This window comes from Etheostoma cragini, chromosome 3 (assembly GCF_013103735.1).
Source record: "Etheostoma cragini isolate CJK2018 chromosome 3, CSU_Ecrag_1.0, whole genome shotgun sequence".
Classification (NCBI taxonomy): domain Eukaryota; kingdom Metazoa; phylum Chordata; class Actinopteri; order Perciformes; family Percidae; genus Etheostoma; species Etheostoma cragini.
In genome coordinates this window covers 10,497,030-10,513,321 of record NC_048409.1, presented here as the reverse complement: position 1 = coordinate 10,513,321, position 16,292 = coordinate 10,497,030, and the positions used below count along the sequence as shown (strand labels likewise).

At 40.8% G+C, this 16,292-nt stretch overlaps 2 protein-coding genes across 4 annotated transcripts in view; one reads left to right on the top strand and one right to left on the bottom strand.

Moving 5' to 3' along the window:
* The window catches only part of LOC117941793 (rho guanine nucleotide exchange factor 26-like), a 27,982-nt gene extending 14,382 nt beyond the window's left edge, over window positions 1-13,600 (top strand). Inside the window, exons 12-16 of one of the 2 annotated variants that reach the window (XM_034866916.1) lie at window positions 2,744-2,953; window positions 11,956-12,026; window positions 12,267-12,371; window positions 12,867-13,021; window positions 13,060-13,600. In XM_034866916.1, coding sequence (XP_034722807.1) covers window positions 2,744-2,953; window positions 11,956-12,026; window positions 12,267-12,371; window positions 12,867-13,009 — 529 coding nt within the window. In that variant the 3' untranslated portion in view covers window positions 13,010-13,021; window positions 13,060-13,600. Of the gene's footprint in view, window positions 1-2,743; window positions 2,954-11,955; window positions 12,027-12,266; window positions 12,372-12,866 lie in introns of both variants that reach the window. The other variant, XM_034866915.1, reaches the window with a different exon arrangement.
* A 225-nt stretch (window positions 13,601-13,825) lies between these two features.
* Window positions 13,826-16,292, bottom strand: part of dhx36 (DEAH (Asp-Glu-Ala-His) box polypeptide 36) — a 29,023-nt gene continuing 26,556 nt past the window's right edge. Inside the window, exons 25-27 of one of the 2 annotated variants that reach the window (XM_034866913.1) lie at window positions 15,672-15,824; window positions 15,326-15,585; window positions 13,826-13,838 (exon numbers count right to left, since the gene is read on the bottom strand). In XM_034866913.1, coding sequence (XP_034722804.1) covers window positions 15,352-15,585; window positions 15,672-15,824 — 387 coding nt within the window. In that variant the 3' untranslated portion in view covers window positions 13,826-13,838; window positions 15,326-15,351. Of the gene's footprint in view, window positions 13,839-15,018; window positions 15,586-15,671; window positions 15,825-16,292 lie in introns of those variants that run through there. The other variant, XM_034866914.1, reaches the window with a different exon arrangement.

Sequence of the window (16,292 nt, the reverse complement as noted above, 5' to 3'; positions counted from 1 at the left end):
TTGTGTGATGACCTGCGGTAGATGCCTGCAGCAGAGGGATTTTCATTCCAGCAGGTTGTGTGTTTGGAAATAGCGTAGCGTGAGGATGCCAGACAGTAGATCCTTTCCTTATTATTTCAGTTTCTAACACTTCTCTCCAACATTTCAACATAGGATATGCATGCTATTTCCACCTTCATTCCTCTATTTAGCAATAATCTAACACTGTATACCCACCTTCACACAGGAGAAAACTCCCCTATCCCATTGGTCATGTACATGGCATTCCAGGCATTTCCTCGGTAGGACTGCCAGGAACCAAAATGCTGAGGACCCTAAAATGCAGCTGACAAAGAGAGTCATATTCTACGTGTTATTTTAGGAACTCAATTAGGGGTCAATAGAATTTTGGTTTATATGACACTTGTCAATGTTTTCAGGTGAAAATTAATGACATGGAGATGAATTCATTTATTGTTTTATTAGATTTATTTATTTGATTTTGAAAATGGACATTAATCAACATTTCTGTATATGCGCCAGTGTTAGCCAGTCGGCTAATTTTCATATTATATTATAAGGTGTTTTCAATTGATTACATGCATGGCTTACATGGCTTTTAAGGAGTAAAATTGGATCAAAAATGGATACAAACCAACCTTGAATTTTTACGGTATGAATTAGGAGCTTGTTCTAATGGTTTGGCCAATAATGAGCACATTTTAAGGGTCATAGCGCAAGGTTGCCACTCCCATGAATATACCGTGATATATCTCTAGATTAGTAAAGATTTTGGGAAATAGGAGTATGAAATAGGAAGCTTGAAGGAAAAAAAAACAAATCATATTTAACAGACAAATATGAGAATGGTATGAACCTTCTCATCCAACCCTTGGCAAGATGGAAAATAAGCGTATGGTCCAAAAAGTCCAATTCTTCTGTGAAGCTCCAGGTTTGTGAAGCGGAGAGTAGCTTGTGGTCAGGGTTGGATGCAGCTTTAGCCTGAGTACTCACTGCTCTCTTTCACATCCACTGTGTGTACTTTTTGTCAGAGCAGTCTTTCCCTGAATTCTCATTCTCCTCTTCCAAGATGTTTCACTGGTTGTGGTTGACAAGGTTTAACTTGATTGATTGGTGGACAAGGGGCTGATGGGTTACAGTCAAACCTTGTTGATAACCTCCAGACCGTGACTGGATTCTTCAACCAGTCATGACCCCAGGAGCTGTGTGTGTGTGTTTGTGTGTATGTGTCAGATACACTGTGTTCACTACTGCTTCTCTAACCACTACCATTACCCATGCTTGAGTTTTGTGTGTTCAACACACTAACAGACGTGCTGGAGTATGAGAAGCTAGTTCCTGTCCAGGAGCGTCTCAGGTTGATAAAACCTATGTGGGCTCGACCCAAGCTCCTGTTCTTCAGAGCACTATGAAAACACAGACTTTTTCTACAGGTTCAGTGCTGCATTAGAGGTATAATATTTCACAATCAGCTCCAGATGTTTCTAACTAACTGTGTGTACTGCTAGACACAGGGTTGTGCTCAGATTAGGTTCTCATGGGACATATAGGCATGTACCACTGAAACCAGAAGGCAGCTGACATAGAGTCAGGATACGTAGAGTGAGCTTAATGTCAAGACTTTTGACTGGCACAGAATCTGAGACGTAATGTGACGTTTGATTTATTAATCCAGGTGAATTTGATTAACTGCACAGCCTTTATCCTCTCAGGGGTTAAGTAGCTGAGGTAGCATGAAACCCAATCTCTACTGAAAACAATGAGCCTATATTTAATGTGAGGGGAAGTGGGTCGATGGTGTAGTGTGTACACAATAATTAGCTAATATTGTGTATTTAAAACATATTTTGTACTCCATTATTGCAAACATATTAATCATTTTGCTTTGTTTGCAATTTGTAATTACTTGATTATTTTGCTGTAAATTAATAGGCAATAAGATAAAAATGCTATGCTGATGGGTAATAATTTCACAGTTGGTAAATCTTTTTCATGGGGGGCCGAAACAGGAATGCAGATTGTAACGTTTTCAACTGTATCCAACAGGATCCATTTGGGAACCAAAAAGAACAAATAAGTTACTCCAAAAATTCAAAACGAGAAAGAAACTTCTGTTAAAAGCTACTAATGTGTCTGATAGGTTGTGAGAAAAGTTGGAAAAAATGGGAAAAAAAAGCAAAATCCACATTAAGGCCGAAAGAGTGGCGGCAATCTGCCTTCATGATCTTTATATCTAACTGACTGTGAGCCGAGTTACAGTTCTATCTTAAAATTACAAGATGAAATTCTTACTGTTCTAAATTTCTTTATTGCATCTGTGTCTAACGTAATTTGCTGGTGGTATACAGTTCTAGGAAAAAATGAAGTTTGAGCCTTGTTCACTTGACAGTCAAATTTGGTTCAAATCAGTTTTCCACTGACACAACAGTATGTGCATGGGTGTGTATTTGTGTATTTAAGATAACATTAAGTCTGTTTCTTAATACGTTCAGTAACTACACTGTAACTGTACAGCTCTGTCTGAATGCGTTGGTCTTGCATTTCCGTATTTAGAACAGTTGCTTGATCTCTGTCTGAATCCTCTTGTTATTTAGCTTGTTCAAGAGCACTTTAATGAACATCAAGGGCTCCGTCACCATAACATCAGCCACACTTGAATAAATCCTACTTGACTGAATTAGGTTTATCCCCCTGAATAAAATGCAGTAAGTGAAATGCTATAAAAGCTTTCTGTGTCTTTCAGCGAGGACAGTTACACTGTGATCGACTACGCTCTGAGGGACCAGATCTGGGTGAGTTCCTGCCAGCCGGAGGATCTCAACCTGTCACCGGTCAGAAGCACCGCCGGCATGCTGAGCTCACGGCAAGCCGGCGCCAACCATCTTTTCCGTCTGCGTTTCCGTAGCAACCACTCCGGTGAAAAGGTGCCCATGATCCTGGGGACGGAGTTGCTGTGAGTGCTTTCTTTTGCAACCTTTGTCCCACTTCATTTTGCAGTTTTTGTTTCACTTCTTTTCAGTTACATATTTATGATAGCTGCTGTCAAGCATGTGATGAATCATTTTTTCCTCTGACACAATGTTCCCCGTGGCTCTTTTACATCCATATGAATAGGTCAAGACACTCCTTAGGTTTGATATTTTGGTTCTCCCTTATCTTTCCTTTATGTGGTTTATGCTTTTCAAGTTGAAGCGACACAATCCCTTTACCTCTCTCTCCTAAGCTCCTATTTCGTAGTCTCTTTTTAGAGCATTACAGGTCACAGGGATATTTTGTTACATCTATTCTCCAACCACAGCCTGAGCCTTGCTGCTTGTTGTTTATGTGACATAGGAAAGGGAAGTTTATTAGTCTGTTATAAAGTCGTACTGTCTGCAGTCGTCCTGTCGCAGACCGGCTGTACTAGATATTTGTTTTGTTGAGTGTGTTGTAACCCAACCAACTATTCTGGGGAAAAAGCTAGTCTCTTTGTTAAAAGTCTGCTGGTTGTAGCTGGCATGTTTTGCATGTGCAAAGTAAATGATTACTCATACCTCCGACCTAGAAATCCAGTCAGCTGGTTTGAGCTCTCTTGATTTTGCCTGTACGTGTCTTGGTTAAAGTTCATACAAAACCCCTCTTTATATAACCCGCTCAAACAAAGGGGATCTGTTCTATATTGGGCTTACTGCGGGCTTTATTTTGCAGTCCATTTGCACACACGTACACAAATGTGCAAGCGCACACTCAATTTTTTTTGTAGTTCATGGAATTGTTTTTGCATTGCAGTGTTTTCATATGCACAGGGCCTGTTCCTCCTCATTCCTGTGTGGTCCGAGAGCCTCCCTCTATATTCTCATTACAGAAGGTGTGGTTTTCGGCTGCACTGTTGAAAACACTGCCTTCTTAATATCTCTTTTAAAGGATTGTTCTAGCTTCTTTTGGCATCAGCCAAATGTTTCACAGATACAGGTAGTAATATTAAGCCTCCTGGTGCAGGTGCATGGGGGGGGGGGTGGCAACAGCTTATCAGAAACATGTCATGGCATTTTAACTTATAAACCCCTTAATGTGATAACAATTGAGTAATGGGATGCTTCTTTTAAACTTCAAATTTGCAGGAAGATTCAACTGCTATTTTTAAAGGGGCGCTTTGCAGCTTTGGCAATTTCTTCACTTTTTGCTCGCAGGTGTCTCTATAGAGCTCCCCCTACAGCTTTGGACAAGATATTTGTCAACACTGTTGGCGACTCACCCCGCTCACATCCCTCTTGTCATGTGCATTTGTTTTCAAAGAAGCCAGCAAACGCACGGAGCCATGTCCACTGAGATGGACGGTTAGTGAGCCAGTAACAAACAGCAATCATAATACAGACTTTTACAGACAATAGCAACCATCCTGAAGTCACAATAACAAGAAATACAAAGATTAACCAGAGTTTATCCCAAGTCCAACAGCAAGAACGCCAGGTCGGCATCGGATTTGCAGACTTATGCATTTCTCAGTTCTGTCCATTCTGAAAACACATTCTGATTACTTGTCGGACTCCTTGCTCGGTCAGTTGGCCGTTTCCTCTTTCTCTGTTCCACCAACAATGCTTTCCTAGCTTTCTGCTTCTTATTTTCCAGCTCAGCCATGATGATAGTGTGAATAACTCCACTGTTACCTTTGTCTTATAGCTAGCTGGTTCCTGTATGTGTGCAGTGCCGTCAAGCAATTCGTTAGATTGCGAAACCTGATATCACACTTGCTGGCCCAAAGTTGCGAGGGTGGTAAGCAAGACGACCACCATTCAATCGAAAAAAAGTCATAGAACCATTCCAATGACTCCGAAACAGTTCAGTTAAGGTAAATTAAGCCAAAGAAAGCTGCATAGTTCCCCTTTAACACCCTTTACAATTACCTACTGCCAGCGATTTTACTTTTACTCTTTACATTTTAACACAAACATTGATACTTTCTACTGTTTACATTTCACAAAATTGGCTCGTTACTTTAGTTTTGTACTAAAGGTCGTCTATCAGGTGTGATTGTGAGTGCATGTTGGAGAATAGCACGGACACGCGCCTCACACCACCAACGGGCGCGCACTGCAAAAAAGTAAGAGGAAAGAAAAAGAGACTAGCTGTCCGGAGGATAATCAGCTGAGATGGTGTGCGTGCATCTTTGAGAACTGTAAGTCGTGTTAATTATGTTGTCAGTTCACTTAAGTTGTATTGGTCTATAGTTCTTGCAAATTTAAAAGTTAGCTTGTTTGTGTTCTTCACCTGTTACTTAGGTTACACCTGGCTATTGATTCGATATAATGACGATTGTTGAATGTCCTTGCTCATTAAGATAATGTAATTAATAGTGGGTTTATTATCATTTACCAGCCTATATGATTTCTATGCATTGTGTATGGTAGCCTTTACAATGTTATTTATTTATTTTTATTAGCACACAAACACACAGCCATAGCAGGGTTACCCCTCCTCCATGTTTAAACTGGTGCTTGATTGTAATAAAGCAGCAACAGAGAGAGGTTGTCTCCGTCTGTGTTTTAACAGACACACCTGGGCCGAAGTTGGAAACCAGAATTAGCTTTAAATGCAGTCCTAATCTAGTCCTCACTAAATTTCAAATAATTTCAATGGAGTTCGTTATTGGTTTTGCGTCATCAATACTAAATTGAATCTAATTGGATGGGAATGTATACAGACTTCTCAAAAAATCCCACTTGAATCCATAAGTTGCTACTCAGTCTGAATCTCATTAACCTGGAGTCCCAGTCTCTTTCAATATAAATAAGCTATATATTTAGGCCTATTGGCAGACAGCCATTTAAAATGTAGGTAATGACATATAAAAACCTTTTTTTCCATGTCCACTGTAGTTTCTCAGCGTGCTCTCTAGTAACATCTGTCTGGTCCAGGTAGCTTTGTCATTCGCAAGGCTACTTTGACTTTTATACTTTAAGTAATTTTTTAAGCCTCTACTTTGTTACTTTCACTTGAGTAAAGATGTTAAATCACTACTTCTTCTTTTACCAGAGTATTTTTTTAACACAATTATCTGCACTTCTACTTGAGTATGGGAAGTGAGTACTTTTGCCATCTCTGCCTACTGCAGTGGTTCCCAACCTTCTTTGTGTCAGCCTATGATCCATTCATCCAGGTTATGTCTTCTTGTGACAGCTCATAAAAGGTTGAGTGGCACTTTTGATTTTCTACTTGGGTAATTATTGTGACTCCGAGGTTGGGAACCACTAAACCACTGTTCAGCTCCACAGCAAAATGCTGTTTTCTTGGAAATTTAAACCCTTGACAAATAGCACAGCAGTCTGCCACTGGTATCCGCCCACCTGCTGTTGCTGAAACCCGACAAAGCTTTTGCACTAATGGTGTTAAGTGTGACTGCTATGGGCCTGTGTAGGAGGGGATATTGGTGACTTGTCTTAAATGTGCTGCCTGCTGAGCCTCTGTACTGCCCATGTATACATGAGGGGTCTCCTCATCTAGCTGCCCACTCTGGTATGTGTGTGTGTGTGTGTGTGTGTGTGTGTGTGTGTGTGTGTCATTGTTGAAAGCCCCTAGACTCCCTCCTTTTATTGGGTTTGGGCCCCTCAGCTAAGATTGTGAAGGGTGCAGCGCTCCACTCACTGTAGTACTGAATGAGCTGAGCAGAGAAATCCCTGGCAATTTTCCATTGTTACAGTGGTTGCTAGGCATTGTTTAAGCTGTTGCCTAGCAGCGTCTCATTGTTAAGTGGACTGTTTCCCACGACTATCTCACGACCCCCCCCCCTGTTTCCTCTCTCCCCGACTCTTCTTCACAGTCCTGTGTCTCATCTTGCAGACAGCAGCCAGTGTCTGCTGTTTGTTTTTGATGACTAGAGAATAACTTCCTCTTCCTCCGGCCATTCATCCTAATTTAGTGATCTAACCCGACATGACATATGGAAGTGGTGTTACATTGGCCAGCCTATTTTGATCTTCTATCAGAGTTAAATGAAGCAGAGAGGACAATAATGAGCATGGCTAAGAGGGAGGCTATTAGATTGCTTTAAGAGTGGAGAGTAGCCCTTCAACTAAGGATTTTCATTATAGACAAAACTACTTGTTATTGTCATTCCTCGGTAAGTCTATACATGTCAATAAAATGGCAGAAACTTATCAAACATCAAAGCTTATCAAAGTTTAGTTTCACACAGCTGTTCTTAGTGCATGATTTCTCTATTAAGTAGGTTCAGTGTTAGAGCAGGTATGTGAATTATTTTGCTTGGAAAACAGGCTATATTGCATCCACTTCCCTATTTTATTCACTTCACCACTGAATTTGACAGCAACTCAAGTGGGGTTACAATGTGAAATTCCACACATTCAGACCCTAAGCAAGTCTTTGTTTTTTTGTGGAAATGAAACTGTAAAAATCGACTTCTTCTCATGTTGGTCAGTGTGGGAGTTTCTGCTTTCAATTCCAACAGTTTTCTACCTACATACCTCTACCTAAGCTTTGCCATATCTGTGTCTTTGTCTCACTGTGTGAGGTCTAAGAAGCATGCATACAATGGACTGATCTTTGACCGCAGCAGTAACGTAATTCGTCAGGAATCCAGACTGGACAGCTGATCGGAGATGGCACAAGGATGCCTGTGTGCATTTTTTGTGATTCTCTTCTTTTCTGTCTGTGTAATCTTCCATTTCTATGTACCCTTTTGTTTGGTAAGCACATGTCAGCACATCTTCCCCAGGACCCTGATGTTGTGTCCTGTCTAGAGTTGGTGAATAGTGCTTCTCTATTAGTGGAACAGAGCAGCTACAGAAGTCTGCAGCAAAACAGTTCTATTAGTCACAAATTCAGCCATAACACAAAACAGCACTGGTTACGGAGACGGGAGTCTGTTGCACTTTGGCATTGTTTTAAATTTTCCTTACTCCGTATGCTTTTGTTCATGTGGTTGATTTTGAATATCTTACTATGTGTGTTGTTTATGTGTTAACAATAACTTGCTGATGGGAATCGTTCCTCTACATGGGTGTTTCCCTAGCTGGTCCACTCCGGCGAGAAAGAGGTCATGTTTTTGTCAGAGCAGTAGGAATTGTACCCAAATACTGTTCTGACCTGTGGTTGAGTAAAAACAAGTGAGGGTTTTGGTGAGAAGTAAACAAACTGACAGAACTGAGCAAAAAGGGTTTGGATGAGAGGTAAAGTTGGAAAACGGTGGTCTGGTTGTGATTTGAAGTTGGCAGGAGAAGGGAGGTTAGAAAAGGGCTATCATCACTCTTTATCTGCTTGTGAGAATGAGGTTTTAAAGAGCAGCAGTAAGGCCTCTCTTTTCAGAGGTGAAACAACAATCTTTGACAATAGATTTATGATTCTTGGCGTTCTCTTGCACCTTACAATGAATGGTTCAAGGCAGAAGCTGCTTTGCTACCTCTCTTTCTTGAATAGACTGAACCTGCACAGCCTTGTAGTCATGTAGAGGGAAAAAGGGCAAGCACCGGCTGTTTGTACCTTTGCAGTATTCACATGCGTGTAAACACACATACAGTTAAAGAGCAAAGACTGTTTTTTATTATGTAAACCTCTTGGTATGTGCCTAACATTCCACAGATAACCATTAAATGCCATTTGAACACATGCTGTTGGCTGTTCCTGTGCTCGATATATTGAATACATGAAGTATTTGAGCTGTTTAAGCATGAGAAATGTCATGGTGGTGTGTTGCGTATGTGCACATAAATCTGTCGGCATGTGTCCAGCTGTCAAAAGCAACGACTAACAGATGCTGTTCCCACAGAGCAGCTGGGATGTTCAAATAGCTGTGCATTAAGACACAGAAGTAACCAAAGCCCTTTACTGTAGCGCCACCAGCAGGTTCCCCATTGGGGTTTACAATACCTATCGGATGCATTGCCATGACATTTGGTTCATACGTATGTTCTGTGTTTTTAATCTCACCCCATCATCAGGTTAAAGTTTCTCCAATACTCAGTTAAAGACCAAATACTTGCTAAATTAAATGACCCATATTGTAAAAAAAAATAGATTTAGTTTTTATTATAAAGCAGGTTGAGATGCTATATGAATACTGTAATAGTATTAAAATGCTCAATCCCAAGGGAAATGCACAGGTGCATACTCTGAGAGTACAAGTGCTGATTACTCTGAAACACTGTTTTATGATGGCGGCTCAAAGAGACGGCAGCTAAACGTTTTAGAAAGGCTGAATACAGGTATTTTAGACAAACAGTATGTGAAAATTAGAAAATCCATTTCTAGTAGAAAATGCTTATGAATGCCGAAATACTAAATTGCCAAATGCTCTGCTAAACTGCATTGCTGGAATAACTGCGTAAGAGGGTAAAGTAGTGAGCATAGTTGGAAAAGTGGGAATGTTTTTAATTAGTATGGATTTACTAGTGCCGTCAGTTAAAAGCAGTTAACGGCGTTAACCCTAACCCCATTTTAATGGCATCAAGTTTTTCATCGCAAGATTAACGTTCTTTTTGATCTAGCAAACTTTTTTTCACATGCTGTTGCAACAACTGGTAAAGTATAAAAACTACAACACCACACTGGATCTAGCTAGACCGGAAACAAAACAACAGGCTGGATGCCATAAGAATCTGAATGGAAAGTTTACTTTTTAAAAGTGGCCAAATGGTTCCTGAGCTGAGCTACCACTGCAACACGTCGAGTCTTAAATACCACTTGGTGGCCAAGCACACAGCTGATGCAAATTCTCCCCCCCCCCCTCGTCAAAGTATTTTTTGCATTTTTCTTTTATTGATGGGCAGTGTTACATTGTGTGGGAGATTATTGGCTCCAAGGGAGAATGACTGCTCCAAGTGAGAATATTACGTGTGAAAATGAACACTACAGTAGGCTAAATGCCAATGTTGTTTTCAATAAAACAAACATTTGCACAAAGCCAGCCAATCCACTTTTCCATGTTAATAAGAGTATTAAAATGAGAAAAAAATAACAAGACAAAAAGAAATCAAGGGACATTTAGAATAGATGAAAATGTGTGATTTAATTCTGAGTTAACTGACATTAATATGATTAACCTCGATACAATATTTTAATCGTTTAACAGCACTAGAATTTACCAATCATTTTTAGAAAAGTAAAGTCATGTCGAAAAGGCATACAAATCAAAGTATGGTATATTGAAAAAAGTAATAAAAAAGTCAGTGTAGTTTGTGGGGACATTTCTGATGGTACTATACTATGGTATAGTATGTCAAAAAAGTCATGTCCAGAATATAACCTGGGTCAGAGTCTGCAGTTGTACTTTCTGGTGCAATTTGGAGTGGTGTTAACAACTGAGCCATTATGATAACAAATAAAGAAAGTCCAAAACAGTCATAGCATGTTAAAAAGTCAATGTGTAGAATGTCATGTTATAAAACATATGTTAAAAAAGTCTATGAAAAAAGTTGGTGTAAAAAAGTCATAGTATAATATGTTGAAAAAAGTCATAGTAGAGAATGTCAAAGAAAGTGATAAGAAGAAATAGTATTTAGAAAAAGTGATAAAAAAAGTCATATAGTTTAGTATGTAGAAAAAGTAATAAAAGGCATAGTATTGTATTTCAAAAACAGTCATTAAAAATTATAGTGTAGCATGTCGAAAAATAAAAGTATGCAATCCCGGTAAATTGAGGAAAAGGTCATAGTATAGTTTATATATATGAAAAAAAAACGTCATAGCACATGTCAAATAAAGTGATAAAAAGTTAATATGAACATACTGTATTTTAAAAAAAACTCACAGTACAGTATGTCAAAAAGGTTATTGGATAGTACGTCAAAAAAAGTGATAAAATGTCTTACTGTAGCTTATTGAACAACGTGATAAAAGTCATGTGGGACAGATTCAGTTTGGCATTGGACTGGATGTGTGCAAGGTTTGGTGAGTTTAAGGAATGGGAACATAGATTTCATAGGAAGAAGAATATACCGGTAAAAACAATGAACAATGGCGTCACTTTATCGTAAGTGATGATTTCTCCCCTGGACTATGGAGTACACCAGAAACTATATATTTATATATTATTTAAATGGCAGTGGCGTAATCGAACGTATTGTGGTTGGCCTGACAGGTGACAGGAGTGATATGAGACCGTTTGATTCCAAAGGTTGCACTTTATCGGTCATACTGTGGGTAAACATCGATGGCCTCTGAGTTTAATGGTTTTATTGGAAGTGATTGTAATAAAGTTTTAAGGGGGTTTCATACATTCCAAGTAGTTGAGAAAGAAGGACATGACCTTGTGTTTTGCAGCTTATGTGTCCTGAAAAGGATCAAAACAGCATGTGTACAATGGAAATACAATAATGAGCTCTTACTCATGGGACATGCTTGTTCAAAGCTGTTGGGGTTCTGAAGAGCGTCCACACAAACACTGCTCTGTCTGCACCTGTCTGCATGATTCAAGCCAACGGGGCTGAGTCACAGGGGGCCTCAATTACCCCCTCCGGTTCATTTCCTGAACCCCCTTTATCTCTCCCTCTCTCACTCTTTCTAAATCCTTCAGTAGTAAATGAGAGCAGGTGAAATTAGAGATTGAGTTTCATGGAATCTGACCTGTGCGATTCCACCCAGTCTCCCCCCCCCCCCCCCCCCATCCATGAAACAACAAGAGAGAGGGAAAGCAAAAGCAGGTCTGTTCCTTCCTGGGAATCAACCTTGTGCTTGTTCTCAGTTCCCTGCGACTGAAAACACACCTCTGTTCTCTCAGTGACGGGGGGACGGAGGGAGGAGGGAGGAGGGAGGGTAGGGTAAAACTTGCTGGGCAACAAATGTATCTATTAGCCTGTTTGCTTGTGGACATGCACGCCTGCTTATATTTGCTGTTGCGTAGTTTAAGTCGATTCTGACTGTCGGTGTATTTTGCCTATGTAACAGTTGTGGCATACGATCTGTATTACAAATTTAAAGGACTTAATAATAACTTATTCATTTATGTGTTATGTGTTTGTGTAGGAATGAGCGTGCTCGGTGGATCAGCGCTCTGGGCCAGAAAGTCTATAACAGCAAGAGTCAGGACAGAACCAGTAAGTTGCCACAAACATGTATTCACACGCACACACACACACACACACACACTCTCTTCAAAGGCTCCCTGACCTCTCCTTTTAGCCTGCTGCACCACCTTGTGGTCAAAAGACGAACCGTTTTTTATCCAGATTTTCATTTCAAAACAATTTGCTTTTTAATTCCGATATATAATAAGATAATAAAAGTGTAACTGATCTGCAGCGAGTCATGGACTTGTGTTTTATGTGTTGGTTTAGATGTCATGCAGGTGGAGGTGATCCGAACTTACACAGCAAAGCAGCCGGATGAGTTGTCTCTCCAGGTGGCTGATGTGGTGCTGGTCTCGCAGACTGTAGAAGACGGTATGTTCAGCGCTCTCTCTCTCTCTCTCTCTCTCTCTCTCTCTCTCTCTCTCTCTCTCTCTCTCTCTCTCTCTCTCTCTCTCTCTCTCTCTCTCTCTCTCTCTCTCTCTCTCTCTCTCTCTCTACTTTTTAGCTCTGTCTTTTTCTCAAGCTCTTTCTATAGCTTCCCTCATCCTCTTTAGTATTCTCCTCATTTTCCATCTTCCTGTTTCATCTGCGCCCTTTCATCGTACACTTTTATACACTCTCCCCATCCCCTTCTCAAATCCAATCCGTCTCACATAATAGGCCTTACACCTGGATGGTTACTTTTGGTTTAAAACCACATCTTGAAACACACAAGCCCCAAGGTCATTTCCCTTTTGGTGGCCATAGCAACTGACTTTCTTTCATGTTAAAGAACAGACAGCTTTGAGCATCAAAGACAACGACAAAGTAATAACATGAGGAAACACAACACATGTTTCAGTTGTCATATGCAGTTTCTCCTCTTAGGCTGGTATGAAGGGGAGCGACTGCGCGACGGAGAAAGGGGGTGGTTCCTCGCCGAGTGTGCCGAACCAATCACGTGCCAGGCCACCATCGAGCGCAACATGCAGAGGATGGACCGCCTGCAAGGGTTGGAGACTAACGTGTGAGCAGGATGAGCCCTGTGCTTTAACCACAAAGGGCTTTTCTCAGCTGGTAGTGCTCCGTTTGACTAACCAGTGACCTTTCTGTTTAAGAAGTGAACACCGACAAATGGGTTCAGTGACCTGCCTTCAGGGACTAAGTGGACCAGGCTTCTGGACTCTTTACAGTGGGATAATATTAAAGATAAAGCCATAGTTCTTATATTTCTGCTTAGCGTCCCTTGTAGGTGGGATGGCTCGACAGGGATCTGTCACAGTTACTGATTTGCAGATTGGTTGGAAAACTTCACACTTGCTGCCAGAGTCACTGCTTTCAACTCCCTGCTTCATAACATCTGGTGGAGTCAAATTTGTACATTTTATTTTTCTCCCAAACATATACTCATATATTTTTTTGAGTGGAAGTGATGTGCAATGCAATACTTGAGACAACAGTACCACCATATATAAATTAGACCAAAAAGTGTGACAGCAGCCTGTGGTGTGTGCTCTGTTAATGAGCACCAGGCCATGAAATCAGGAGCTTTGCCAGTAATAGTGTAACTATGAAAATGTTGATTGTGAAAGTGATAATAAGGCGATACGGTGTGATCGGCAGCTTCTTTACAGTGTGTGGGTTAATGTAGAAACTCCGGTTTCAGAAAGCATGGCAAGTAAAACTATTCCAATTTACAGTTTCTAGAAAAACACGAATGCTATTTGTCTGAAGCCCATGGCACTTTGTGTAAATAGAATACGTCGTAATGGATTGGATAATAAGAATTACAGTCCTCTGGGTAGTTTAATCTCATGTCATTCGCAGGTTAATCACAAGGGCCAAGTATCTCTTCTCTCCCTTGCTGTTTGTCACCAGTTAATGTCACAACCATGAATCAGACTCCATTTTTCTCTCCATCCACACAGTGATTTAGACAGCCTGAAATATCACACGCTAGATGCCAGACAGGGCATATATAGATATAATATAAATGTATAGATAAATATTGCCTTTAGGATTTAAAACAGTGATGTTACAGAGGCAAACTGAAATTAATTTGTGTGTACTGATGGTGAGACCGGAAGAGAAGAGTGACTCTACCCAGCCCTGCTTTTAATGTGATTGTCCCGTGTGAGTCATCTTTTTAGTGTTGCCATGCCCGGCCAAAGGAAATGAATGGCTTGGTCGGAGCGCGGGGATAACACCATCTATCAAGCCCACTGCTCTGGCCACCGGCTCAAATGACAACCACAAATGTTGAGCTGCATGAAGCGCGCTGTGACGGTAGCGTGCAGAGCACCCAGCAGGAAGGACATGAGTACCCAGACGAAGCTTTGCATTTGCACTCAGGGAACATTACCATACCACACATCGAAGCATGACTTGATCTTCATTTCAATCACTTCCTGTACTTGTAACTTATGTAAATCATTTGTGTACATGTAAATATGTAAAACAGCCTGAATTGTTTTTTCCAAAATACAGATTTATATTGCAAAAACCATTTAGTCAACCTTATAGATTTCAATCAGCCACTATAAATAAAAGCCAAATTGCTCGGAGCTTGTCATGTACTCTCAATGATCAATAGGACGTCTCTTTACCCTGGGGACCACTGCTAGATAAACCAAAAAAACAATTTCTCTACTTTTTTTCCTCCAGTAACATTTGGAGCAATAAATTAGCTGTGTGCTCTTTGGACAGTCAGTGCAGATTAATCTGAAATGTGCATACATCCTCGGGCCTGCAGCACTACTCCTAGATATTTATGATAGATATCGGCTGTTAAATCAGGGGCATGCAACTGTGTGCTGCTGAAGGTTAACACCTATGCAGGTGTTTGTTTTTACCAAATTTAGTGATTGCTCTCTCAAAGCTCCAAAACAAATGGTGTTCATAGAACAGATTATGGTTTCACATCATAAAGCCAGCAATGTTTCAAAGCGATGGTTTTCAGTTTGGTTTTGAGTTCCTAAATTTTAGCCTTGTAAAGTAGATAAATCTAAGCCAGGCAGTTTTTATTTTGTACATCCTTTTCTTTATTGTACAGTCCATTATGTGACATTGCTTTCAAAATAAGAGCATGAATTATCCAAACCAAAAATGCACAGACTAAACAACAAACTAGAATAGCCACAGTGTCTTTTAATATGGTTTGGTCCTTGCTAAATAATGACAGAACAGGCAACAAAAGAATATTGGGAGCCATTCAAATGAGTAACATTTTCCAGTATTCTTGCATCCTGGCTTTGGCCTTCAGGAGCACCAGCAAAGGCCAGGTGGTTATCATAAATATCACAAACAACCTCTGTCTAAAGATGCAGTCAGTTATTAACAAGGCTCACACAGCCAGCCAAAAACCCGGCCACTTTTAATCATCGTCGTCATCATCGTCGTCCTTGAAGTGTGTGTGTTGTCCTCTAGGGGCGGGCGTCCACGTCCTGTCATAGCCTTTAGTGCTGCCTGTAGGCTTCTCCTGGGTGGTGATGAGGTCTATGATGGCTGTGATGACAGCACAGTCTTTGGACTGACGGTTTTCCCAGTTTACAGGAGCAGGGTTACGAACTTTTTCCTCCAGCAGGAAATCCAGCTCTTTCTTTAAACTCTGTAGAAAAGACGGAGCAGAAAGGTCAGCAAAAAAATGCATCTCGTGAATGTGTGTGTGAGTGCATGCATTTGTCCCTTGCTAACCTTGACAAGGTGAGCGATGCGTGCCGGGGATCTGAAGACAATCCACTGGTCCACGGCGATCGTCTCCTGGTCCTCATCTTTCTGGATTGTGATGTCTCCTCCGAAGAACAGCAGTGAGAACGGGGACACCTCAGTGCAATCGTACAGGAAGATCTGAGGACACGCAGAGAGATGTCGCTAATGCACAACTACAGGAGCCTTGCAACAAACACAATAAAACTGTCAGTGACGGGGAGCGGGATCATTATGACACACCGAGCCAGACCACTCTGTGGTGTGAGCTGAAAGTGTCCCATTAGTGAAGAGACAATGTGTGAAATGAAATGTATTTCAGTGCCTCCCGTGTTAGGAGAAATGTCATCTTGCCCTGCCTGTGAATGTGTTACACTCTTTTCCATCTGTTTTCCTCCCTGTGCTAAACTCACAGCTGCTTGTGTGGAGTAGCTTGACTATTAATAGATACACAGCATGGGAAATACCAGTTTTCTTAAAATTAACAAAGTAAGTAAAATTATTGAAAATTCTGAATATTTTCGAGTAAACTATATACATACACTCACCGGCCACTTTATTAGGTACCCCATGCTAGTAACGGGTTGGACCCCCTTTTGCCTTCAGAAC